Source organism: Notechis scutatus, chromosome 8 (genome assembly GCF_049901735.1).
Source record: "Notechis scutatus isolate UNSWTSFEM ecotype Mainland chromosome 8, rNotScu1.2, whole genome shotgun sequence".
NCBI lineage: Eukaryota > Metazoa > Chordata > Lepidosauria > Squamata > Elapidae > Notechis > Notechis scutatus.
The window spans coordinates 25,164,516-25,191,466 of NC_142016.1; the positions used below are offsets into that span (position 1 = coordinate 25,164,516).

The following is a 26,951-nucleotide window of genomic DNA, read 5'->3' on the forward strand; positions in this document are numbered from 1 at the left end:
CCGTAGATTTGTGGGGAGGGTCCGCTGAAGAGCCGGTGGGCCTTAGCACTGGGGAAGCTTGAAGCATCTTAGAGAAAGGTCTCCTTTAATATTCACTTAATATTAATTTAATATTAACTAGGCAAGGGAGGAAAAAAGGGAGAGAATATTGGAAATCCGAGGGAAGGGTCTTCAAACTTGGCCACTTGAAGACTTGTGGACTTCAACTCCCAGAATTCCTCAGCTAACATGACTGGAGGAGGAATTCTGGGAGTTGAAGTCCACAAGTAAAGCTGTCAAGTTTGAAGACCCCTGTTCTAGGTCAAGGGTGGACTTCAACTTCCAGAATTCCCCAGCCAGTGTGCTTGAAGTTGTGTGGACTTCAGTTCCCAGAATTCCCCAGTGAAAGTGCTTGAAGTTATATGGACTTCAGCTCCCAGAATTCCCCAGTCACCCTGCATCTTTAAGCTGGGTGGATTTCAACTCCCAGAATCCTAGGAGTTGAAGTCCACATCTCTTAAAGCGGCCAAGTTTGGAAAATACCCTGTTCCAGTTTCAGACTTTCCCAGCCTCCTGTTTGGAAAATAAATAAGTTCTTTGTTTGTGCGTCTACTACCGCACATCAGCAGCACATCTGTAGGCAACATCCAATTGTTAAAAATGTACGATGGAAAAGTAAATAAGAAAGCAAGACCCGTGCTCAGCAGAAGAAGCCATTTGCAAGAGGGGAGAGGCAAGGAAACCTTTAACTTTGAAGAATGCTCTGGAAATGCTCGGGTAAAGTCAAGTCAACAGTTCAGCTTGGCTTGAAATAACTGTCTTTTAAATAATAATAATAATTTGATCAGCCATTGGGTCTGCTTAGCCTAAGAATTGGAGATTTGGGGGAAATGGACAAAAAAAAGCTTCAGCATTTTTTTTTTTAAAATATAAGGTCAAGAACCAAAATTTTAAAAAGGCCAAAAGAAGAAAAAAAATTGAATAGAGAAAATCAAATATCTATCTATCTATCTATCTATCTATCATCTATCTATCTATCTATCTATCTATCTATCTATCTATCTATCTATCTATCTATCTACCTACCTACCTACCTACCTACCTACCTACCTACCTACCTACCTACCTACCTATCTCTTTGGTTATTCGGGTTTTCTCCCGCGTAGGATTGGAAGTATCTAGGCAACGTTTCTCTGAGAAGCACAGAGCTGAAGACACAAGCCTGAAGATGATGAATGAGACTTCTTCGAAACGTTGCCTAGATACTTCCAATCCTACGCGGGAGAAAACCCGAATAACCAAAGATCCACATACAAATACCCGCGAGAACCTCAGAAAACACACACACACACACACACACACTATATTTTAAATAAAGAGCCAAACAATTGGAGGACTTGTTCACCAAACTCCAGCTCTCTTGCAAACGCATGTTCCCTATTTGAAAAAGGGGACGACTGTTTTGCTGGTGGAATAATCCTGGCTGCGGTGGTGTTTGCATGGTGGACGAAGGGAGATTCTCCTGGGATTCGATGCTGGCCAGGAAGATGAAACCTTCCGGCGTTTGATCTTGGGAGCCCAGCTTTGTCCTGTTTTACTTCCTGCTCGCCTGGATTCAGCCGTGGCCCCCAGATAAGGCGAAATTCAAAAAGAATTTAGGTGTGGCCGGAGAGGCCAGAAGGAGCAGGGAAAAAAGTTGAGAGACTTGTATGTTCTGAACTTCGGTTGGAAGAATTTAGCCCCAAAATCCAGTTTTTCCGGCTTCTTAGCATAAGTGTTTTGCAGTGATTCTCTCTCCCTCCCTCTCCCTCTCTCTTTCCTTTCTCTCTCTCCCCTCCTCCTCCTCTCTCCTCTCTCTTTCTCTCTCCCTCTCCCTCCTTCCTCTCTCTCCTCCTCCCTCCCCTCTCTCTCCTCTCCTTCCCTCTCCTCTTTTTCTCTCTCCCTCCCTCCCTCTCTTTCTTCTCTCTCTTTTCTCTCCCTCCCTCTCTTTCTCTCTCCCCTTCTCTCTCTCTCTCCTCCCCCCTTCTCTCTCTCTCTCTCTTCCTCCCTCTCCCTCTCTTTCTCTCTCCCTCCCTCCTCCCTCTCTTCTTCCTCTCTCCCTCCCTCCTCTCTTCTTTCTCTCCCTCTCTTTCTCTCTCTCCCTCTCTTTTCTCTCCCTCTCTTTCTCCTCCCTCCCTCCCTCTCTCTCTCTCCCTCTCTCCTCTCTCTCTCCTCTCTCTCTCTCCCTCCCTCTCTTGCTTTTCTCTCTCCCCCTCTCTTTCTCCCTCCCTCCCTCCCTCCCTCCCTCCCTCTCTTTCTTCTCTCCTCTCTTTCTCTCTCTCTCTCTCTCTCTCTCTCTCTCTCTCTCTTTCTCCCTTTTGCATTTCTGAGTTCCTGAAGGCAGAAGCTGAGCGCTGAAATTAAAGCATAATAAATATGGATCTTTTTTAATGAGGTATTTTTATTTCCAGGGCTCGTAAATCAAACAGCGTCTCCTGTTATGAATTGCATGCACTGTCTTCCCTTCCAAATTTCCACTTTCCTACAGATCCACCCCCTCCTGGGGCAAACCCATTCCTTCTCCTCCATATATCAAACTTTCCATAAATATTTATTTCCTATCCTGTTCCCCCAGTGCTCTTGGAAGGCCTCCAATTCCATCTCCTTCTTCCACCAAGCCGCCCCCCCCCCCCAACAGCATTGTTTTTGTAGTGTATTTTCGCAGCTGGCGCATGGTACCAAGGAGAGTCATGCGGAGTTTTGTTTTGTTTTTTCCTAATCTTCCCCTCACTGTTTCTGTGGCCAAGAATTAGACCAAGTGTTGGTGGGACATCCTGAACGGTGGCAAGAAAGATCTTCTTTGTTTGAAATCAACCCTCATGGGATGGTTGGTCGTAAGGGAGCTTCGCTGATCGTCTTCACACCGAGATCCCTTTTTAGAATCCGTGCAGGGAGTGAAAGAAGCATGAGATTTTTTGTCTCTGTGAAGGGAGGTCTGTGTAGGAAGACGTCCACAACTTTGGAAGGCATCTAGCCAGGATTCCAGAGAAGCTTGGTTGAAATCTCCCAGATGTCAGATCAGGAGACAAAACACTTGACCTTGGCCCTTCCTTCCTTCCTTCCTTCCTTCCTAGGCTGAGATGTTGGAGGCCACTTTCTGATGAAGATCCTACAAAGTTCAGTGGCTTCTTGTTCTTCACCACTCCTCAATCCCTCCTCCTCCTTCACCACTCCTTTAATGTCTTCTTCTCTTTCTTCTTCTTCTTCACCATTCCTTTACTACCACTTTCTCTTCCCTTCTTTCTCCTTCACCATTCCTTCTCCACCACCCCTCCTCCATCTTCCACTTTTCTTGTTCTTCACCGCCCCTTTCCCATCCATCCTTCCTTCACCAACATCCCTTCTTCTTTGTCCTCCTTCTCCCCTTCCTTCTCCTCCTCCATCACTGCTTCCCATCATCCTCTTTTCTCCTCTTTCATCATCAATCCTTCAACAGTTTCTCCTTCTCTTCCTTCTCCATCACTACTTTTTTCCCATCACTCCTTCTCAACCCCCCTTCTTGTTCTCCACCACTTCTCCTCTGTCTTCTGCTTCTTCTTTTCTTCCCCATTCCTTTTCACTCATCCTTCACCCCCACCCCTTCTTCTTGTCCTCCTTCTCCTCTTCCTCCTCCTTTCTCCTCTTACATCACCACTCCTCCAACAGCTTCTCCTTCTCTTCCTTCACCACCACCGCTTCCTTCTTTCCCACCTGCTCCTTCTCCACCCCCTTCTTGTTTTCCTCCTCCTCCCTTATAGACTGATGATGTTCCCTAGTTGGGTCATGAAATGTCTGCAAGAAAACAACCAAGCTCAGAGAACACCAAGGACCCCACAGCCTCTCCTCTCCTCCTCCTCCCCTCCCCTCTCCTCCTCCTCCTCCTCCTCCCTCCTCTTCTAGATAGCTGATGTGCTACCTAGTTAGGTGGTGAAATGTTTGCAAGACAAATAACCCATCTAGAGAGCAACAGTTTCTCCCTCCTCCTCCTCCTCCTCCTCCTCCTCCTCCTCCTCCTCCTCTCCTCCTCTCCTCCTCCTCCTCCTCCTCCTCCTCCTCCTCCCAAATCCCACTCCCTTCTAGATAGCTGATGGTGCTACCTAGTTAGGTGGTGAAATGTTTGCAAGACAAAACCATCTAGAGAGACTTCCTCCTCTCCTCCTCCTCCCCTCCCCTCCTCTCATCCACTCTCTAGATAGCTGATGGTGCTACCAGTTAGGTGGTGAAATGTTTGCAAGACAAAAACCCATCTTAGAGAGCACCCAGTCTTCCCACCTCCTCCTCCTCCTCCTCCTCCTCCTCCTCCTCCTCCTCCTCCTCCTCCTCCTCCTCCCTCCTCCTCCTCCTCCTCCTCCCCTCCTCCTCCTCCTCCTCCTCCTCCTCCTCCTCCTCCTCAAATCCCACTCCCTTCTAGATAGCTGATGGTGCTACCTAGTTAGGTGGTGAAATGTTTGCAAGACAAATAACCCATCTTAGAGAGCACCTACACTCTTCCTCCTCCTCCTCCTCCTCTCCTCCTCCTCCTCCTCCTCCTCCTCCTCCTCCTCCTCCTCCTCCTCCTCCTCCTCCTCCTCCTCCTCTAGATAGCTGATGGTGCTACCTAGTTAGGTGGTGAAATGTTTCAAGACAAATAACCCATCTTAGAGAGCCTACCTTCCTCCTCCTCCTCCTCCTCCTCCTCCTCCTCCTCCTCCTCCTCCTCCTCCTCCTCCTGGTCACGGGCGGGCATAAAAGCAAGGTGGGGTATTTCAACAGCCTCCCGGCTACCATCTTGACTTTCTGGACCGCACCTTGGGAGTCCCAGCTGCCAGGATTTTGGCTTTGTTTGACGGGCGCTTCCCAGGGCTGGTTTCGGGGTGCCCTGCCCGAGTTGCAACAAGAAGCAGGCCGAAGTGGTTGAGCAGCGTGGGGAGAGGAAGAAAAAAAAAAAAAACGCTGGCTCACAAACCACCAGAGAGATCTGGGCTGATGGGGCTCTCGTGAAAAAAAAACCAAAAGTTAGCTAACAATCCCCGAGTGTTGAACCGTTGGCAAGGGCGGAGGAAGACTTGCCAGAACGGGACCTGGCAAAACACGGGCGTGTTTAATTACCTCCTTCGCTTTCTCCCTTAAATGCCAAGTCACACCCTCTTGTCAAAATCACACATTTAAGTCTTATTAATTTTCAGCACTTGCCTGCAGTTTGACCTTAAGGCTCGGCTGGCTGGAGAAAAATTCGCCTCTCAGGTTCTTCCTAAAACAGGATGCATTTAATTTGATCCTTCCCCTGTCCTTGGGTTATTCGTAGGAAAGGGGGCGGGGGGAAAAAGGGAAAAAAAATTGCATTTTTCGATATTAGATATGTCTGCGCCCGGATTCAGTTACAGACGTGCAGAAAGCCCCATGATGCATAATATGCAGTGAGACTAATTGTGGTTTATTTTATTTTATTTTTTTCACTGAACGCCTGCAACTGGGAACTGGTTCGCACAGAAATATGTCTAGTCCGGTCTTTCTCAGCGTTGGCGACTTTTAAAGATTTGTGAACTTCAATTCTCAAGAGCTCCCCAGCCATCGTGCAATTTTAAGAGGCGTGGACTTTCAACGCCCAGAATTCTTCATGCTGGTTGGGGAATTCTGGGCGTTGAAGTCCACCCATGCGGACTGCAGAGGAATCCTGGGAGTTGAAGTCTACACAACTTAAAAAGTTGTCAAAGTTTGAAATATATATATATATACACCACCTTGATACCCGTGCTTCACTACAAAACTATGTGGTAGGGCTTAGTTTTGGGGGAGGAAAATAAGGGGGGGAAAATCTGCCTCTGCCTATCAGCGTCCATTGGTATTTATCTGGCTGGCGTCCTGTCAGTGTGTGAGAGAGTTGAGGGCTGTTTGCAAACTGAAAGAGTGTTTGCTGTGTGAGCAAGAGGGAGACAGCAAGGAGCCTGGGTGTGGCTTAGCTCAACTGTTCTGTACTAAAGCTGCTTGGTTGCTGTGAAACTGAAACTCCTCTCCTCTGCTTGTATTTTGCATTTGGAAGAGATTTCTTTCCAGGTGGGGAGGGGGAGTAGAAGTCCTTAGCATCAGAGCGTGTTAATAATACGAAATATTATGCTCTGATGGTCTTTTCGAAAAATCCTTTCTTAGTGAGCATCTAGAAGCCAAGAGGAACATATGTGCCAAATTTCAAGTTTGTAGGCTTTACAGTTCTGGAGATTTTGGGATGATGCGTGAGTGGTATTTCACTTTTATATATATATATATCGAAGAATATATATATATGTTTTCCCTTTCTGCCTTGCAATCCAAACAGCTGTCCTTCAGGCAGGAATTATAAAAAAAATAGGCCATGTTCTCCATGGAATCCCTTGGAGTGAAGAGAATGAACATCAGCTGGAGTGGGAGCAAAATACATTCTGGTTTTCCTGGTTGGAAGAAAACATTCCAGATTCCAGCGGAAAGTCCTGGGAATTGGGATTCAGGCTTCTGTTGACCGGAGAGAAATGCTTGCTTGCATTCCAAAAATTGGACTTGAAAAAAAAACGCCGAGACATCAGGATATAATGACTTTAAAATATGTTGAGCTCATTAGAAAAAGAAAAAAAAGGAAAAAGCCTTTTTTTTAAAAAAAATAATTCTTGTGACTTTCCTCTAGCAGGAAACTGCCTTTGCTTCAGCAAAACGGAACCAGGCGCTGCTTCACACCACAGCTTGCTAGAATGATGGTAGAATAGAATAGAATACCAGAGTTGGAAGGGACCTTGGAGGTCTTCTAGTCCAACCCCCTGCCTAGGCAGGAAACCCTACACCACTTCAGACAAATGGTGATCCAACATCTTCTTAAAAACTTCCAGTGTTGGAGCATTTACAGCTTCTGGAGGCAATTAATCCACTGAATAATTGTTCTAACTGTCAGGAAATTCCTCCTTAGTTCTGAGTTGCTTCTCTCCTGGATTGGTTTCCATCCGTTGCTTCTTGTCCTGCCCTCAGGGGCTTTGGGGAATAGCTTGACTCCCTCTTCTTTGGGGCAGCCCCTGAGATATTGAAACTCTGCTATCATGTCTCCCCTAGTCCTTCTTTTCATCAGACTAGACATATCCAGTTCCTGCAACCATTCTTCATATCTTTTAGCCTCCAGTCCCATAATCCTCTTCGTTACTCTTCTCTGCACTCTTTCTAGAGCCGTGATGGCAAACCTGTGGCATGCAGAGCCATTTCTGTGGGCACGTAAGCCCCAGGCAAACTTACCTCACTGCGCACGCGCACACCTCCCAGTTGATTTTCGGCCCATTTGAGGCCTTTTTGGGCCTCCCAGAGGCTCGAGGGAAGCCTCTGCAGCCTTTGGAAGCCGGAAAAAAAGGCCCATTTTGTCACTTCCTGTATTTCCAGAAATACCGGAAGTGATGAAACGGACCCATTTTTCGGCCTCCAAAGGCTGCAGAGGCTTTCCTCGAAAGGGAAGGCCGAAAAAGGCCTCAAATAGGCCGAACATGAGCTGGGAGGCGCAGTGCATGTAAGGGGGAGGGATCTCACACACAATATTTGGCCCAGGAGCCCAACTGTTCTAGAGTCTCAACATCTTTTTTACACCGTGGTGACCAAAACTGGAGGACTGAGAACCTCCATAGACTGTCTCCCTTGGTGTTTTCTTTCTTCCTTTCTTTTCGGGTGGTGCAAAAACTTTCTCTTTTTTTGATGTTATTTTTTTTTTCTTCCTCCCCTTGTGTTGGTGGCATCTCTTGTCCGACAATCAGGCCTTCTCCTGAGGTCACAAACAGCTGTTATGCGTCTCTTCGGACCCCCCCCACCCGCCTAGAATAACTGGGCTTTGAGGTTCCTCGGGGAGCCGGAAAAACAGACAGAAAAGGGATCACTTTTTAAGGTCCTGATTAGGGCTTTTGGGAGGGTGGAGGGGGTGGTGGCCCCCTCCTCCCTTTGCCACCTTTCTTCTCACATGAATGCTTCCCTTAGAAGCTGTCAGAAGCCGCCACGTTCCTGGATGCTGAGCTCACCAACAGCCACGCCGATTGGCCAGTCCCGTTTGGGGAGGGGGAAAAGCCACAGTCCACCCCGGTTATTTCATGTGCCTGGTTTGCCACCCAGGAGAGCTCCGTGGGGGGGGGGGTGGCTGTCTCGTGCAATGCAGACCCTTGGGGGTTCCCAGATCTTTTTTTGGGGGGGGGGGGACTCCTCCGAGCGTGGGAATTCAGCACATGAAGTGGCGATAATGTGCTGAGAGCAACCAGGTTTGGCCTCTCGGGCCGTTGCCAGTTCTGGTAGTGCGTCAGATATGCCTGCCCTGGTAGGAATGTGATTCCTTTGGCTTGCCTGATGGATGCCCTCTTCCGTCAGTCAGTCAATCAATCAATCAGAATAGAGCTGGAAGGGACCTTGGAGGTCTTCTAGTCCAACCCCCCTGCTCACTCAGGAGACCCTTAACCATTCCAGACAAATGGCTGTCCAGCCTCTTCTTAAAAACCTCCGGTGTCGGAGCATTCCCAAGTTCTGGTGGCAGGCTGTTCCGCTGGTGAATTGTCCTCCCTGTTCGTCAGTTTCTCCTCAAATCCAGGTTGCTTCCGTCCTTGATGAGTTTCCATCTGTTGTTCCTTGTCTTGCCTTCTGGTGCTTTGGAAAATAAGTTGACCTCCCCTCTCCTTTGAAGCAGCCCCTCAAATAACTCTCGTATCGTATTGGTTAATTCGTGTGTGGTTCTCCTCGGGAACCCCCAGCACACGACCTCCCTCCCCTGTTTTGCAGAGTGCCCAGCCCAACACTGGTCCCTTTGTGCCACCCCGGGGCCTTTGCCCTCCCTCTGGCTTCTCCCACCCCGAGCACCGGCTGTCCTGTCTGCCTCGAGAAGGACAAGACGGGCCTCTCTTGTGCGTCTCTTCGGCCCTCCCTTTGCCCTTTCCGATTCTTTCCGATGCGGCTCAACTTTGCAACTTGGGTTTTGCCAGCTTTGGGGACGAGGACAAAGCTGCCCGCTGGATTCTGCCTTCCATCCGGGCTGCCTCTTTCCACTTCCCATTGTCCCATGGTTCCGGGGTGGGGGGAATCCAAAGATGCCCAAGGCTCTGAAGGCCCATTTAAAGCAGCCCGGGCAACTGTGCCCAGTCCCATTGGCATTCTCAGAGCAGCTGGGGTGGGCACGGTTGGTCCCTTTGGATCAGGTCTGGTCTCCCATTTCTGAATGAAGAAGGTGAGTGAAACCTTTCCCTTTAGCTCCTCTTGGGACTTGTCCGGAATAATTCTATAATTTTTATATTGGTTTCATGTTTTAATTTTAATGTAGTTTTTAATCACGAGAGAGAGAGAGAGAGAGATGGGTGGGATGGACAGACAGGCACTAGATGGGTGGACAGATAGATAAAGAAACACTATGTAGATCAAGGGTCTTCAAACTTGACAGCTTTAAGACTCGTGGACTTCAACTCCCAGAATTCCTCCTCCAGTCACGTTAGCTCAGGAATTCTGGGAGTTGAAGTCCACAAGTCTTAAAGTTGCCAAGTTTGAAGACCCTTGCTGTAGATGGATGGATAGATAGATAACCGTTGATGGGTGGATGGACGGACATTCAGACACTGTAGATGGGTAGAGAGACCCTCTTGATGGGTGGATGCATGGACGGATAGACTGTAGATAGATAGGCGGACAAACATTGTAGATGGATAGACAGACACACAACAATTGGTGGGTGGATGGACAGACATACAGACACTAGATGGGTGGGCAGACAGATAAAGAAACACTGTAGATGGATGGATGGATAGATAGTCACCATTGACCATTGACATACAGACACTGTAGATGGATAGAGAGACCTTGTTAATGGATGGATGCATGGACGGACAGGCTGTAGATGGATAGACGGACAGACAGACACTGTAGATGGATGGATAGGCAGACACACACAATTGATGGGTGGATGGACAGACATAGAGACACTAGATCAATAGATCCTGTTGAGGAGTAGATGAAGGAATGGACGGAAAGACTGGGTGGATGGACGGACCAACGGACGATGGATGGATGCTTGAGGAGGCCGTGACATCTGCTCCCAGTGTGTATGTGTGCGCATGCATGTGAGTGTGAGACGCAGGGTGGTGTTGGGAGTTGGGGCTGTTGTGGGCGACAGCTGACGTGGCATGACAAGGCCTATTCATAGCCCCAGAGATGAATAACTGGAAAAGGCTGCTCCATCATCGTCAGCCATCCGCCTCGCCCGCTTGGCGCTTCTCCCTTTGAACGTAAATGGGCACATTTGCCAAAGGCAGAGCAGCATGGGCGAGGGAGTCCATGCGCAGAGGCGGGAGAAGAGAGATGGGGGTTGAACTTCCAGGAAGGGGTGCCTGGAAAACCTTTCAGTTAGACTGTTGTGTGTGAGATCCGGGTGGGGAGCTTTGCGTTTTAATATTTTGTGGTGCTGGTCATTGTGTCAAATTCAGTTTAGTTTTGAGTTAAGTTTAGTGTTTACCTTTTAGTTTAGTTTAATGTCCAGTGCTTTGTTTAGTGTTTAGTTCTTTTTGCCACCCAGAGCCTCCTATCGAAATAGGCGGTATCGTATGAATCGAATGCACAATTAAGTAAATAGGACCTATCAAATATAAGTTGGGCTTCCTTGTCCGAAGCGGGCAGCTCAGCAGGAGGAAAATCCCATTATTGGTCTGTGAAATCCCAGAATCGAAAGGAATTTCAGGAACCCTTTTCTGACTTGACACATATCGTTCAACAGCAGAAACCACTCAACAAAAAGACTAACTAACATGCCTTGTGGGTCTGTCGAGAAAATACCTACGCAGGCCTTAGCTTTACCCTGAAGCAAAACTTCCCAAGAGGAATGGTGATGATTAAGTGGTTAGGTGTAACCAAATAAATCCAGAACAAATCACTTTTCTTAGTCAGAAAAGAAGTTCTCAGGTGCCTCCTGATCCTTTAAAAAAAAAAAAATTACCCCTTCGCAAATGAACAAATAAGGGATTCTTTTGAAGAATCACTGTTGTACAGGTAGTCCTAGCTTACAACCCCAGTGGAGCCCAAATGTTTCTGCGGTTAAGTGAAATCTTGTCCTACGTTACGACTTTTCTTGCACTCATTGCTAGGTGAATCACTACAGTTGATAAATTAGTAATCCGGTTGTTAAGTGCCTTTGGGACCAATTTTCAACTAATCTCTCGATAGGCAGGGTATTGTCTTGTGGGTGGCTAGCATTTGTAGAACATGTTGGTTTTGATCTTCCATCTTGCCATCCCGGTGAGTTCATGTTATGAAAGTTTAGTTGGATTCAATCCCAAATTCATCTAGATCAGGATGATATAAATCAGCTTGAAGATCAAGGTGGAACTTCAACTCCCATAATTCCCCCACCAACATGGCCGGCAGGAGAACTCTGGGAGTTGAAGTCCACAAGTCTTAAAGTTGCCAAGGTTGGGCACCCCTGATCTAGATGGATCTTTGGCTTCCCACAACAGGGGTCTCCAACCTTGGCCACTTTAAGACTTGTGGACTTCAACTCCTAGAATAGAATAGAAGTCCACCAGTCTTAAAGTGGCCGAGGTAGGCGGAGGAATTCTGGGAGTTGAAGTCCACAAAGAATAGCAATGAAAATGATTAGGGGACTGGAGGATAAAACATATAAAGAGCGATTGCTGGAATTCGATATGTCTAGTCTAATGAAAAGAAGGACTAGGGGTGACATGTTAGCAGTCTTCCAATATCTCAGGGGCTGCCCCAAAGAAGAGGGAGTCAAGCTATTCTCCAAAGCCCCTGAGGGCAGGACAAGAAGCAACGGATGGAAACGAATCCAGGAGAGAAGCAACTTAGAACTAAGGAGAAACTTTCTGACAGGGAGAGAACAATCAACTGGTGGAATAGTTTGCCTCCAGAAGTTGTGGGTGCTTCCTCATTGGAGGTTTTGAAGAAGACATTGGACAGCCATTTGTCTAAAGTGATATAGAATTTCCTGCTTGAGAAGGGGGTTGGACTAGAAGACCTCCAAGGTCCCTTCCAACTCTGTTATTCTATTCTGTTCTTAATGCGATGCATAAACCCAGCCTATTTTGGTGGTGGTGGTGGTGGTGGGAATCTCCTTTTATAGTTGTTTCATTTTGGTCGCATCTTATGGTTTCATCAGATCCTGGGACAATCATAATTTCCATTTTTCCCTTTTTGGTCTTGTGCTCTTGATGATTCGTTGTAATGGTGAAAGAGGACCAGAAACATTTCCTTCAGACCATTTTTCCCCCACATGTGTTCCTTACTCATCCTTTCTTCCAGAAATTATCTTAACAGGGTTGTTTTTTTGAAGCCAACCCTAGTACAGCAGACAAGGCCCAAGTAAACTTTGTGCGGCTTTTGCAATTTTCCAAAAAAAAAAAAAAAAAAAGAGAAGAAATTGCAATCGGGGCTTTTCTAAATTTCTTCCCCTGCTTTTGAAAGACGGTTCCAGGAAGGTCACCCAAGTTCACACCAAGCCCTGTGACCCTTTGTGGCTCCTTGTCTTACCCAGTTGAGCCCAAAACCTCTGTGGCTAAGCCAGAAGAGTTATGAAGTGAGTGTTGCCCCCATTTTACGGCTTTTCTTGCCACAGAGGTTAAGTGAATCACAGAAATGGTTAAACTTTGTAACATGGTTTTGTAAGTGAATCTGGCTTCTCCATTGGCTTTCCTGGTCAGAAGGTCACAAAAGGGGATCACAAATATTGTGATTTGCAGATAGTTATTGCAAATAACTAATTGTTATAGCAGATAGTTGCTTTAGTCTGTCAAGATTCTGTCTACAGGCAAGCAACAATGAAGGAACTATTCGGAAGTAACTTCTCTCGTTCTTGGTTCTTTGGGCCTGATACCAGCTACATAGTGGATGGAATGAGGGACAGAAAACCGGCAACCTATGGATGTCTTCTTCTCGGTCAAAATAATGTCTCCATTGGTTTGCCTCTTTCGTCTTCAAGAACCACAAGAATCTAGTGCTGTGCCCGTCTGTGCATTTTGAGTCTTAAGTGTTCCCAAATTTTACATCTCTTCCTCTTTTCTCTTCTAGACTTTCACAGCATGGTGCAATTCCCACCTTCGGAAAGCCGGCACGCAGATCGAGAACATCGACGAAGACTTCCGCGATGGTCTCAAATTGATGCTGTTGCTGGAGGTCATTTCAGGTGAGGCTCCAAATGGCCGACATGTTGTGAAGCTACAGAAGACTTCTCAGGTCTCTTAAGAGCTCCTTCTCTTGGTATCTTCTTGAGATGATTCTGGAAGCTTGGGTCTTCCTAATATGGCCCTCCCCAAACTGGGTTCTTCCCATTTTTACTGGAAATGCGATTCTGAGAATTCCCAAACAATGTTTAGGGCATCAGGTTGATTAAAGCTGTTTGTGATGACCCAAAGGGGCTTGGCACAAAAGCAACAAAGTCACAAAAATAGGTAAAATCTCTTTAATACCTTCAACTTGGCCCCCAATGTCCAGTTATCATCAGCTGGAGAAAAGAAAACTCTCCCAAGAACAGTTTTTAAAGGGAAGAAATTCAGTTCGAACCCAAAGTACATATAAATTATAAATAAAACCAAGACAAACCATGCTGTAGCAATTACTGAGACAGGGCAGGATAAGGAATTGCAGACTTCAAAAGCCAAAACCCAAGTAAGACTCGACAAACAAAGCTAATTCACGCTTTGTTTCCAGCAAGGTGCTGAGAGCAAACGCCCTTTTTAAATCCTGTTTTCCCAGCTGCAGCTAATGAAGGGAATCAGGGCCTTTTTCTCCCCCGTAACCCACGTTGCTCCCTTCTCCATTCCTCCCTGCATGCCCTAGAATGAAGAGGGGGTGGGCCTGGGTCTTCTTCTGAATGCCCAGCCAGACTGTACCCTTCCCCAGTTTCCTCCACATCCACCAGAGCCACACTCCCACTCCCTGTCAGCTGCTTGACCTCCCCTTGGAATCAGACTCCAACAGGGGCATGACCCTGTTGGATGAGGAAAGCGAAGGATATTTGTAACCAAGGTGCCTGAATTTTTTCTTGAGGAGCATTCCCAAAGCGCTTAAATTTTGCTACCTCCTTGAATCACGACCCAAAATTTCACAGCCCCAAATCGGTAAGCAAGAGAGTTGTTCAGCGAGCTTTGCCCCATTTTACGACATTTCTCGCCACAGTTGTTAAGCAAACCACTGCAGTTGTTAAGCTAGTAACCCGGCTGTTAAGTGAACCTGGGTTCCCCGTTGACGTTGCTCGTCAGAAGGTTGCAAAAAGCGCTTACGTGATCCTGGGACACAGCAACAGTCATAAGTACATGCCAGTTGCCGAGCATCTGAATGTTGATCACATGACCACGGGGATGATGCTACAACAGTTGCAAGCGTTGGAAATGACTATAAGCAGGGTTGGGACTCAACCGGTTCTGGATGTTAAATTTACATCCGGTTCATTGAACCGGTAGCTCAACGATGGCGAACCTTTTTGTTTTTCGGCCTCCAAATACCGGAAGTACCTGAACTGACGAAACAGGCCCGTTTTTCTGTGGCACATGTGCCATAGGTTCGCCATCACAGCGATAGTTGAACCGACCGGCTGGCCCTCTCCCGGCTGGCCCCTCCTCCCAGGAGTTTCCACGCGCGCCGCGTTTTGGATGCAGGTAAGGACAGGGTCCGCTCTTTGGAGGCTCTGGGACCTTGGGATTTCTATCTATCATTTCATATTTTCATACATTTTTTCAAAAATTAATTCTTCAAATTTATTCTATATAAATAGTTCTCATACTTTCATATTCATAATACTTTATGAATTTTATCTGTCACATTTGCAAATTTCATCGCATGTTCTTATTTCATTATTCCAAAAGTTCCATCCTAATTCTTATAATTCAAAAGATTTCCCCTTTAAGTACTAATGTGAGTGTACCACCCCTTTATCTTATACATCAAACATTGAACCAGATTCCGCACGGTATTTTCCCCTACAATTAGTGTCGTCATAACTTCTAATGGTCACTAAATGAACAATTTTAAATCAAGGATTATCTCGTCCCAGCTTTCACACAGGAGTCACAGCCTCAGAAATGGATCGCCAACACGCCTTCTCTTTTCCTGCAGGCCCATTTAAATCTGGAATTTTGGTTGTTTAATTTTTCCGTGCGGATTTGAACTGAGCAATAGAAGAGCAATTCTTCACAAGCTATGAATGGTCTATTTACTGAGTTTCTCCGTTAAACAGTTTGTTCTCAGTGGTGGAACAGTAAGCACAACATAAATCAGGGAAGAAAAACAAAATAATACAGTGACTGGTGTTTATATATTATACTTGTTAAATTTATATACCACCGACCTTGCAGGCGGGTGAGTCCGGGTGGCATACCCGATAATAAAAACAGTATTATCAAAAGATTTTAAACAGTCAAACAGTACAGTATAGCCTTAATTAAGAATCGGCTAAATTGGCAGGTGTTTACAAAAGCTCAGGCAAAAAAGCAGGAAAGGAATCGCAAAGCAGGATGTAACCCCATCCAGTACAGTCGTATTTAGATGTAGAAATGTATACAAAAGGTCTTGAGCTTGAAAGTTTTCTGTCGCTGTTCTTCTTGAGCCACTGAGAGTGTGGGAGTGAAATTCATTTGGCTTACACTTCCTGAATTAGTAAATGAACTAAAACACAACAAAATATATCTATATATTCCAATATCTATCTGTCTGTCTGTCTGTCTGTCTATCTATCTATCTATCTATCTATCTATCTATCTATCTATCTATCTATCTATCTCTTTATCTCTTTCCTATCTATCTATCTATCTATCTATCTATCTATCTCTCTATCTATCTATCTATCTATCTATCTATCTATCTATCTCTTTATCTCTTTCCTATCTATCTATCTATCTATCTATCTATCTATCTATCTATCTATCTATCTCTTTATCTCTTTATCTCCCTCTCTCTCTGTCTATCTATCTATCTATCTATCTATCTATCCATCCATCTATCTATCTATCTCATCTATCTCTTTATCTCTTTCTTATCTATCTATCTATCTATCTATCTATCTATCTATCTATCTATCTCTATCTCTTATCTATCTATCTATCTATCTATCTATCTATCTATCTATCTATCTATCTATCTATCTATCTATCTATCTATCTATCTCTTTATCTCCCTCTCTCTCTATCTATCTATCTATCTATCTGTCTATCTATCTATCTATCTATCTATCTATCTATCTATCTCTTATCTCATTCTCTTGTTATCTCTTCCATCATCATCTATCATCATCATCATCTATCTAATCTCCCTCCCTCTCCCCCCCTCACACATACAAACAAGTGTGGCAAGAAACGTCGTATAATGGGGTAAACTTCACTTAACAAATGTCTCACTGAGCAGCAGACATTGTGGCCGTAAGTGGAGGACTACCTATACTCACATTCTGATTCTGTTAGGTTTGTTTTCGGGAACCTTTTCAACATCCCACCTTCTCTTCTCTTTATGGGTTTCAGGAGAACGGTTACCGAAGCCGGAAAGAGGGAAAATGAGAGTCCATAAAATCAACAACGTAAACAAAGCTCTGGATTTCATCGCCAGCAAAGGAGTCAAGTTGGTTTCCATAGGGGCGGAAGGTGAGATGGCCGGCCCGTGAATGCAATTTTTTTTTTTTTTTAAAGAGTTTTGCCTGACATGGTCTAGACCAGGGGTGTCCAACCTTGGCAACTTCCCAGCAAAGCTGGCTGAGGAATTCTGGGAGTTGAAGTCCACAAGTCTTAAAGTTGCCAAGGTTGGACACCCCTGGTCTAGGGTCTCCTGGTTGACCAGGGATTGGACCTCCAAGGTCCCACTTCCACTTCTATTCTGATTGATTGATTGATTGATTGCGCTGATAATCTGCCCCCCCCAAATTTACTCCGTACTGTGGCTAAAGTGGGACTAACTTTTTAACACTTCCTACTCAAGGGGCTAAAGGTCTAGCGATAGAAAAATTAGCTCCCTTCAAAGTGAGCTCTGTTTTTTTTCTTTAACCTTTATATTTGGGGTGGAGGGTTACTCCTTTGTCTTTCAATCTGGCCCCCTCCTTCCCTGCTCATCTCCATCCCAGGAGGCTTAAGCCAAGAACGGGGCGGGCTGCCGATTGGATCCCCCCCCCCCCCACTCCTTCCCGTAGATTTTCACCTCTGTACCTCTGATGAGGAAAATGCCACTTAGCTCCTGAGCTGAGCCCCCCCCCTCCCTCCCCCCCAAAATAATAATACTTGGCTGGAAATTGCAAATCCGTATATTTCCATTTTGGCTCTCTCGGCGTTTGCTGCTTGTCTCTTCCTTGTTTTTTTTCCCTTCGGTTTTTCTCGTGATCCATTTCCAGGCCAATCTATGTTTTCCTTCTTTCCGGAGCTCTTTCTCAGACAGGCCCCTTTGCTGGGACCACAAACACAGCAGGTTTCCTTAGGAAAGGCATTCTTTGCTCAGCTTGCCGCTGCCCTGGGCTATGCCAGAGATTAAAACTGGGTGGGGGTTTTTTTCCTCCTCCTCCCCCCATGCTATGTGAATAAGGGGCCAGACGTTGTGCTGCAGCCTCAGGTTCCCCGCTTGGGGAATAAAAATTATCTTTTATTAGATTTGCAAGTGGTAAAAGAAAAACTAGGGAAAAGTAAGAATAAAAAGGTGATTTACCAGCATGGTAAAAAAATTCCCTAACCGTATTTCCCAAAATGATACTCCTATAAATCTGAGGATATATGAGGATCTCTCTCTCTCTCTCTCTCTCTCTCTCTCTCTCTCTCGCTCTCTCTCTCCCTCCCCCTCTCTCCCTGTCCGTCATTCCCCCCCTCTCTCTCCCTCTCCTTCTCCTATCTCCTCCTCTCTCTCCCTCCCTCCCTCTCTCCCTCTATTCCTCTCTCTCCTGTCCCTCCCTCCCCACTCTCTCTCCCTCTCTCCCCCTCTCTCCCTCTCCCCTCCCTCCCCTCTCTCTCCTCTCTCTCCCTGTCCCATTCCCCCTCTCCCTCTCTCCTCTCCTATCTCCCTCTCTCTCTCTTCCTCTTTCTCTCCCTCCCTCTCTCCTCTCTCTCCCCTCTCTCTCCCCTGTCCCTCCCTCCCTCTCCCCTCCCTCTCTCTCCCTGTCCGTCATTCCCCCCTCTCCTCCTCCTATCCTCCTCCTCTCTCTCTCTTCCTCTCTCTCTCTCTCCCTCCCTCTCTCCCTCCCTCTCCCCTATGCAGGTAAAGTTTTAAGTCCGTATTGAAATTGGGTTATTATACAGTCATTAACAACTATCACCTCTGCGGCTCAACTTATAAGCCATAAACCCAAAGAAGAAGTTGGCAATAATGTGATGTCTAACCTTAAAGATGTTTGGGAAACTTAACAGCCTGTCAAAACGACAGGCCTACCTCGTGAATTCTTACTTACCTTTTATGATACCGTAAATCAGGGTTGCCCAAAGTTTCCAGCTTTGCGGACCAGCGGGTACGTGGGAGGGGAAGAGGATGTGTCCGCACTCGCGTGCAGCTCCATTTGCCGCGCGGACGCCTGCCTGCCGCTCCCATAAATGCAGCACGCATGCTCGCCCGAGTGAGGATGCGCATACGTGCGCTTGCCGGCCATTTCTGCGACCCGCTTGCAATCCCCTCACGGCCCACTAGTGGGCCGTGGCCCAGAGGTTGGAGACCCCTGTTGCAAAACTTTTGCTTCAGTTAATGCAGGGGGATCAACCTGGGTTTCTTCGAGAGCCGGATAATTGCATTGTAGTTCTCCTCCGTGAGGGAGGCAGGACGAATGCTTCCTGCAGCATCCTGCCGCCCAAAACGGGGCACAGCGTGGCTGCACAAGCCCCCTCCCTCCCGCGCCCCATTTTTTGGCCTGGATGGCCTCCTATAACACATGCCGGCCAAAATGGGGTGCAGGGGGGCCCTCATGCCCTTTGTGCCCCGTTTTGGTCAGCAGAGTGCTGCAGGAGGCCATCCAGGCCAAAAAATGGGGCGCGCAGGGGGGGCATGTGTGGTCCCGCCACATCCACATGGCGTCTGCCATATCCCAGTGATCCCCAACTTTTTTACGCCGCGGCCCGGTACGGCATCAGCTGGGCGCCGCCATCTTTTTTTGATGAAAACGTGCTTCCGGTGAGCTTTCTACCCGGAAAAGCTCAGCGCTGGCGCCGCCATCTTTTTGATGAAAACGTGCTTCTGGTGAGCTTTCACCCGGAAAAGCTCAGAAGCGCGCTGCCATCTTTTTGATGAAACGTGCTTCCAGTGAGCTTTCTACCTGGAAAAGCTCACCGGAAGCACTTTTTCATCAAAAAGATGGCGGCGCCCAGCAAGCCAGCGCCCGGTAGGAGTTGTTCGCGGACCGGCACGTCCGTGGACCGGTGGTTGGGGACTCCTGCCATATCCCATTTTGGTTACCAGAGTCACTGCGGGCCGGTCCTTTGCTATTTCCAGGCCGGCCCCATGGGCCAGATTAAACTACCCCGGATCCTTGAGTTTGACACCCCTGAGTTAATAATGCACACAAGGAAATGCCATTTTTTGTTTTTTAAAAAAGTGGCATTTTTCATTTGGTTGAGAGTGTGAATGAAGATGTGCTTAAGGGAATCGGTTCTGGCTTCGCGCCACCTGTGTTGAGAAACCCGTTGGCCCGATTTTTATGGAATAGTCAATCTGCGCAGGTATAACTATGAGCGCTCAGCCTTGACGCAGGATCATTCCCCAGGTGACCGAGGAAGCGTTGTACCTGCATGGCACAATTGTCCCCGGAGCGGCCGACTGATAGTAACAATCAGTTCCTTTGTTCTGGGACACGTCCTACTTCCGCCTGCGCGCAGCCAGAGTGTGCACACACTCCAGTGGGAAGGTGTAGTAAAAGAGTAAGGAAGGTGACCTTGGTGCAAATGTTTCCCCCTCTTTTTCCCTCTGGAACAAGTTCCCGCACATTTCCATCCGGATCGTCCCAAACTTTTTCCCAAGGCAACTGGACTTTATTATTATTATTATTATTTTTGTCCTTGAAGGCGTTTCGCTTCTCTTCCAAGAAGCTTCTTCAGTTCTGAGCTGAACCGATGAAGCTTCTTAGGTGGGAAGCAAAACGTCTTCAAGGAAAAAAATAATAATAAAGTCCAGTTAAAAGCACCTTTGGGACAACCATGGATGACTGAGAATCTCCGTAGACACTTCCGCCTGGAGAATCTTCGTTTTCTACAAACTTGTGAAGGTGCCCTCGCAGAAACACCTTGCTCATTCTCCTCCTCCTGTCTCTTTTCCAGAAATTGTCGATGGCAACGCCAAGATGACCTTGGGTATGATCTGGACTATCATTCTTCGGTTTGCCATCCAGGATATTTCAGTGGAAGGTAAGAGGCAGATCTGTGCCAGAGAGAGAGAGAGAGATTGTTTAGGCCAGTGATGGTGAACCTTTTCGGCACCAAGCACCCAAACCGAAACACGCTCGCATCCCGGAGCACTGTCAACCCAAAGACCAGTTGGCCGGCATGCGCATGCGTACCAGCCAGCTGATCTTTGCGCACGCTGGACCCGCCGGAAACCCAAAGACCAGCTGGCCGGTGTGCATGCACATGGCAGCCAGCTGGTCTTTGGGTTTTACGGAGCACACATGCTCACCTGGTCTTTGGGTTTCCAGTGTGCTGGAAACCAGAAGAGCAGCCGGCGATGGTGTGTGTGTGTGCCCACAGAGACGGATCTGTGCAGGGGTGGGATTCTAACGGTTCGGACCGGTTCTATAGAACCGGTTGTTATGATTCTGCAGAGTTTGGAGAACCGGAAAATCGTGCCCTTGGCTGTCCCCTCCTCTCTGCCCACCCTGCCCCTCCCCTCCCCTCCCTGACCAGTCAGTTCTGACTGCATTCTCCCCCGTCCAGTCACTCCTTAGGGCAGAGGTGGGCAACTATGGCCCCTTCATGACTTGTGGACTTCAACTCCCAAAATTCCTGAGCTAGCATGGCTTGCTCAGGAATTCTGGGAGTTGAAGTCCATAATTCATAAAAGGGCCATAGTTGCCCACCCCTGCCTTAGGGTCTTTCTCCCCCCACCTTCTTGACGATCAGCTGTGCTGTGATCCCCTCGCTGTCTTACTGCTTCACCCAGGAGGGTTCCCTGAGGCCCAGGAGGCACAGAGGGAGACAGCCCCTTCCTGCTGTGTCCCCCCACTCCATTTTTTGCCTTCCTGGGCCCCAGGGAAGCCTTCTCGGAGCAAACAGCGCCCCCTCACCCCCCGGCAGGCGTCCCTGAGGCCCAAGAGGCAAAAAAAAAACCCGAGGAGGGGTGTTGCTTCAAAAAGAGAGAAGCACCCACGCCCACCCAGTCACAGGGCCACACCCACCTAGCCACGCCTGCAGAACTGGTTGTTAAAAAATTTGAATCCCGCCCCTGGCTGTATGTGCCACCTCTGTCACGCATGCCCTCGGCTCGCCGTCACGGGTTTAGGCCCTTTTCTCTTGCCCGTCCCAAGTCAGCAACAGCTTTCTGTTTATCCCAGTGTTTTTCCAACTCGGCCATTTTTTTGTGGACTTCCAACTCCCAGAATTCCCCAGCCAGAATGCTGGTGAACTTCCAAGATGGGTGGATTTCAGCTCCCAGAATTCACTTATGAACGTTAAGATTGGCAGGCTTCACAGCTGCCAGAATTCCTGGCTGGGGAATTCTGGGAGTTGAAGTCCACCCCTCTTGAGGTTGCCGTGTTTAGAAGAGCATCGATTTAACCCACCTTTTTCCTGGCTCGACCCCCTTTCAGAGTGGTCAGGCTGGCTGAGATTGATGGGTAGGGTAGTCCCCACACATGTGGAGACCACCTGATGGAAGGAAAACCTTTGCTGTGTGTGAGAAGATGATGTTCTGACCACGGCTTCCTGAGTCCATAATTAAGCACATGCTTAGTTAAAACAACTCTTGTTTTATTTCAACGCTGGGAATTATGTTCATTCCCAGCCTGTAATGAGTCCCAAACAGTCCCTCGAGGTAAGCACCCACCTTTCTCTCTTTTGAATGGCTGCCAACAACTAAAGTGCCAAATGAACTGTAAAAAGCCAACCAAACTACGAAGTCCACACAGAACTTCAAGGATTAATCCGAACAGAGTGAATGACTTTGCTTCCTGCAAAGGTTTCTTCACCTTTGCCTGTCCTTTATACCTTAGGGGAGGGGCAATCACCTCCCAGCCTTACTCCTGAGTCGCCCCTTTTGTCTCAGCTGCTCTTCTGGCAGCTCTGCACACACGCGCACTGGAAACAGGCTCCTCTTGTTCCTCGGCCTCACTGCTGCCAGGCTCCGAAGGCTCCGGAGTCAGCACCCCACTCCCAGATGGTCCTGGCCCCACCTCTGCATCGGATGCAGGACCCTCGTCCGTGTCCTCCCCAGACTCCTGAACCGGCCCATGTTCCTCCCCACCGTCCGATTCCACTGCAGTCTGGCGAACGACAACAGAAGAGATTTAAAAACCAAGGGCGATCCAGGATGCTGCTCACGCCTTAAAAGAGTGACTTTTTTGTGCTTTTAGCTTCTCGCCAGATCGGTCCCCATAAATCTTTCAGGGCCCAGATGGCTCGGGCTCAGCTGCAGTAACCGGGATTTATGTCGCTGTCCTGCAAACTTCAGTGGCCTAACTATGACTGCTTAGATGAGGGTTGCAAGAAAAGTTGTAAAATGAGACTTGGTCCTGTGACGACCCACTGAAAGGCCATCACTGCAGGCTCCGTTACAGTCATAACTGGAGGACATACCTTATCAAGGGAGACCAAGGGGAGCAAGTGGCCAGTTTTAAGTTTCTGGGTGTTACCCAAAAAGAGGACCTGACCTGGGGTGCTCACATTGCAGCCCTGGTCAAAAGGGCCCAGCAGAGATTATATTACCTGAGACTTCTCAGAAAACAACAACTGAATGGAAAACTGCTGGTGACCTTCCACCGCTGCACCATAGAGAGTATCTTAACTCACTGCACCTGTGTCTGGTTTGCCAATTGCACTGTGGCAGATAGGAAAGCGCTCCAGAGGGTGAATGTCATTGCCCAGAGGATCATGGGTTGCCCTCTCCCCTCTTTGGAAGAGCTTTATAGCTCCCGCTCCCTTAAGAAAGTTCAAAACATTCTCAAAGATCCATCTCATCCTGGGCTCCCCCCCTTTTTTTTTGAACTATTACCACCTGGCAGACGGTACAGGACAATAATAAAAACAAGGACAAACAGGTTGAAAAACAGCTTCTAACTCAGGGCAGTAGCTCTGTTGAATTCTACTGTATAGTACACCGAAGATGGTGTTTAATTTCGTTGTACGATGTGCAATGACACTAAACTAAACTAAACTAAATTAAACTACCTGTATTATACGCTTTGTTGAATCTGGAGCAAGGAAGGGAGCAGGAAGCTGGAAGGATGGAGCTTAATAAACAAGATCCTTTCCTTCCCTCTCGGTTTTTCCATCTGTTCTGCAAATGTCTCTCTTTTTTTTCCCCTCTTCCAATTCCTTGAATCTTTTTCTTCCTTTTAAGTAGCTAGTTGCCTTCTGCAGCCAGCTGTTGATTCGAATGCTGGCTTGATTTGGCTTTCATCCTGCAAAATACCTCCAAAGGCTGCCTCTCTTCCCCCCTCCCCTTCCCAACCTGGTTTCTTTTTCTTTCTTTTCTTTTTTGGCACCTGCCTTACATGGGATCTGTTTTATTTCTCTGGTTTCACCTTGTGTGGGGATCGGGGTGGAATACAAATAGCCGGGAAGAGAAATGAAATATCCTTCTCTCGGCGCAAAGAATGCGTGTATAAAGATGTCGTTCTTTGTGGAAGGAAGGAGGTCCCAGTGGGCTTTGATTTATTTGGATTTAGGTTTATAGATTTGGCTCCCATCTCAAGTGTTTTTTTCAACTTTGGCTATTTTAAGATGTGTGGACTTGAGCAAAGCTGGCTGGGGAATTCTGGGAGTTGAAGTCCACGTATCTTAACATTTGCCAAGGTTGAAAAACAGCGTTCAATCCTTTTCTGCCCGGACTTAGAGTAGTGCGATGTTGTGAACTCGCCCTTGGCGACAACACAACCTGAGCAACACAATTGGCTCCTTTTTCTCTCTCTGTGTAGAGACTTCAGCTAAAGAAGGACTCTTACTGTGGTGCCAAAGGAAGACTGCTCCTTACAAGAACGTCAACGTGCAAAATTTCCACATCAGGTAACTTTTCAACACAATTCTTCTTCTTCTTCTTCTTCTTCTTCTTCTTCTTCTTCTTCTTCTTCTTCTTCTTCTTCTTCTTCTTCTTCTTCTTCTTCTTCCTCTTCCTCTTCCTCTTCCTCTTCCTCTTCCTCTTCCTCTTCCTCCTCCTCCTCCTCCTCCTCCTCCTCTTCTTCTTCCTCTCCTCCTCCTCCTCTTCCTCTTCCTCTTCCTTTTCTTCCTCCTCTTTTCCTCCTTCCTCCTCTTCTTTTCCCTCTTCTCCTTCTCCCTTATATCTTCCTTCTCCTTCTTCCTTTTTCCTCCCCTTCCCTCCTTCCTCCTCTTCTCTTTTTTCCCCTCCTCTTTTCCTTCTTCCTTCTATCTTTCTTCTTCTTCTTTCCTCCTCTTTTCCTCCTTCCTTCTCTTTTTCCCTCCTCTTCTTCTTCCTTACATCTTTCTTCGCTTGCCTTTTCCACTTTGAAACCCAGAAGCAGCCGTCTCATATCCTCAGAATCGGGCCTCTTTAGAAAGTCTGCAAAACATTGACTTCTTGGCTTACTACTCCGCCATGAAAGATTCTGCCAGCCGGGAAGCCAAGTTTTTGAAGCTTTCTGCTGGGACCTGAGCTCAGGATCTGGAGAATCCAAGGAACTTTGCGAACGGCGAAATTTCCTCTTTTTTTTTTCTTCACAAAAAGGCTTTTGTGTCGACAGCTGGCTGTGCAACGAGGTTATTCTGTTGGGCGGGTTGATGGTTGGCCAATCCAATGAAGCATCCGGTAGGGAAAAAGACCCCGAGGCGTTGATCCTTCCACTGCACAGCAAGGTTTAAGGGGTGATAGTGCAGCCTTTCACCCCCACCCCCTCGACTTAATTGGCCCTGGTCGGGGATGGGCATTGGCTGTTCTTGGCCCGATTTCAAAACTCGTGTAAGGGAACAATTTGGACTTTTGGTAAGAGCTATCTGCCCTTCCCTGAAGCTTGGGAAAAAGAGAATCATCTCAGAACAGAGCAGGAAAAGAAAAGAAGGAAGGGAAAGGAACAAGGGGGAAGGAAGGAAGGAAGGAAGGAAGGAAGGAAGGAAGGAAGGAAGGAAGGAAAGAAGGAAGGAAAGAGGGAGGGAGGAAAAAGAGGGAATGAGAAAGGCAGGGAGGGAGGAAAGAAGGAAAAAGAAAAGGGAACAAGGAAGGAAAAAAGAGAAGGGAAGCGGGAGGGAAGGAAGGAAAGTGTCAGGATTCTCTAAAAGACCATAGAATTATTTTATGAGTTGACGGAAGGAAGGAAGAAAAGAGGGAGGGAGGGAGGAAGGAAAAAGGGAATGAGAAAGGCAAGGAGGAAGGGAAAGAGGGAGGGAGGGAGGAAGGAAAAAGAAGGGAATGAGGAAGGAAGGAAAAAAGGAGAGAAGGAAAGCGGGAGGGAAGGAAGGAAAAAGAAAAGGGAAGGAGGGAGGAAGGAAGGAAGGAAATGTCAGAATACATCCATGATCACTGATTCCTCAACCTCATTAAGTCCACCTATCTTTGCTCATCCTCATCCTCTCCATAGCTTACTCCTGAGTAGATGCTACACTCAAGAGCCACCCCCACAAAAATGACTGCCCAACCTCTGGAATAATTCCTCTTATATTTTCTCTTTTCATGATCTTCTGGATAATTCAAAATTTATATACTGCCCAGAGTTGCTCCCAACAGTGAGATAGATGGTCTATAAATCTCACAACATAAATTCCCAAAGCTGCTGCCGTTTCTTCTTATGGGACCTGTAAGCTACGATGTTGGAGCGTTCAGAAGTGTTCCACACACTTGAACCGAACATGGGTCTGAAAAGGCACCGCCAGATGCCTTCCGATGTTGATCTCCTTCCATAACTCAGCACAGGTTGTCTCAACAGGACACTCATTTTGCGATACCGTTCTTCTAAAGCAGGGGTCCCCAAACTTGGGTTGACTTCAACTTCCAGAATTCTCCTGCCAGCCATGTTGGTGGGGAATTATGGGAGTTGAAGTTCCACCCAATCTTCAAGCTGATTTATATCATCCAGAACAGAGGTCCCCAAACTTGGCAGCTTTAAGACTTGTGGACTTCAACTTCCAGAATTCTTGATCTTCAAGCTGATTTATATCATCCAGAACAGAGGTCTCCAAACTTGGCAACTTTAAGATTTGTGGACTTCAACTCCCAGTATTCCCCCCACCATTATGGCCAGCAGGGGAATTTTGGAAGTTGAAGTTCCACCTAGTTCTTCAAGCTGATTTATATCATCCAGAGCAGAGCAAAGATTGCAGAGGAAGGGATTACAAGAGAGTAAGCTATGCTGGCTGGAGAATTCTGGGAGTTGAAGTCCACAAGTCTTAAAAGTTGCCAAGTTTGGAGGCATCTGTTCTAAAGACACCGTTGGCCTTCTCAAGAGACTTGACCTGCTCTTATTTTTTTTTTCCAGTTGGAAAGACGGTCTTGCTTTTAACGCCTTGATCCACAGACACCGACCAGAACTCATTGAATATGACAAGCTCAGAAAGGTATTTGGGCGGGTTTGACATTATAGCCTTTTTACTTCTTGGTTTTGAAATATTCTCCACCTTACCCCGAGTGAACTCACTTTTTCCCCCTGCAATTCCAGATGTAGTGGGTTGAGTGAGGCCTGGGGATCAAATCCCAATTCTGCAATAATAATAACAACAACAACAACAACAACAACCTGGGTTACTTTAGGCCAGTGTTCCTCAACTTTGACCATTTTAAGATGGCTGGACTTCCAACTCCTAGAATTCTTTATCCAGCTTTGTCTTTCCATGGAAAGACAGAAGTAGTGTTAGTCAACCTTGGCCACTGTAAGATGGGTGGACTTCAACTCCCAGAGTCCCCTAGCCAGCTTT

The 26,951-nt window shown here is 47.2% G+C and overlaps 1 protein-coding gene and 1 long non-coding RNA gene across 7 annotated transcripts in view; one reads left to right on the forward strand and one right to left on the reverse strand.

Annotated features, from left to right (window-relative positions):
* The window catches only part of LOC148129980 (uncharacterized), a 264,545-nt gene extending 241,351 nt beyond the window's left edge, over positions 1–23,194 (reverse strand). The window contains exon 1 of the long non-coding RNA XR_015750558.1: positions 23,089–23,194. This is a non-coding gene — a long non-coding RNA (uncharacterized LOC148129980). The remainder of the gene's footprint in view (positions 1–23,088) is intronic.
* Positions 1–26,951, forward strand: part of ACTN4 (actinin alpha 4) — a 94,967-nt gene that overhangs the window by 32,127 nt on the left and 35,889 nt on the right. For all 6 annotated transcript variants that reach the window (XM_087971212.1, XM_087971216.1, XM_087971214.1 and 3 more), the window contains exons 2-6: positions 13,015–13,129; positions 16,455–16,574; positions 20,202–20,288; positions 24,011–24,098; positions 26,516–26,594. In XM_087971212.1, coding sequence (XP_087827338.1) covers positions 13,015–13,129; positions 16,455–16,574; positions 20,202–20,288; positions 24,011–24,098; positions 26,516–26,594 — 489 coding nt within the window. The remainder of the gene's footprint in view (positions 1–13,014; positions 13,130–16,454; positions 16,575–20,201; positions 20,289–24,010; positions 24,099–26,515; positions 26,595–26,951) is intronic.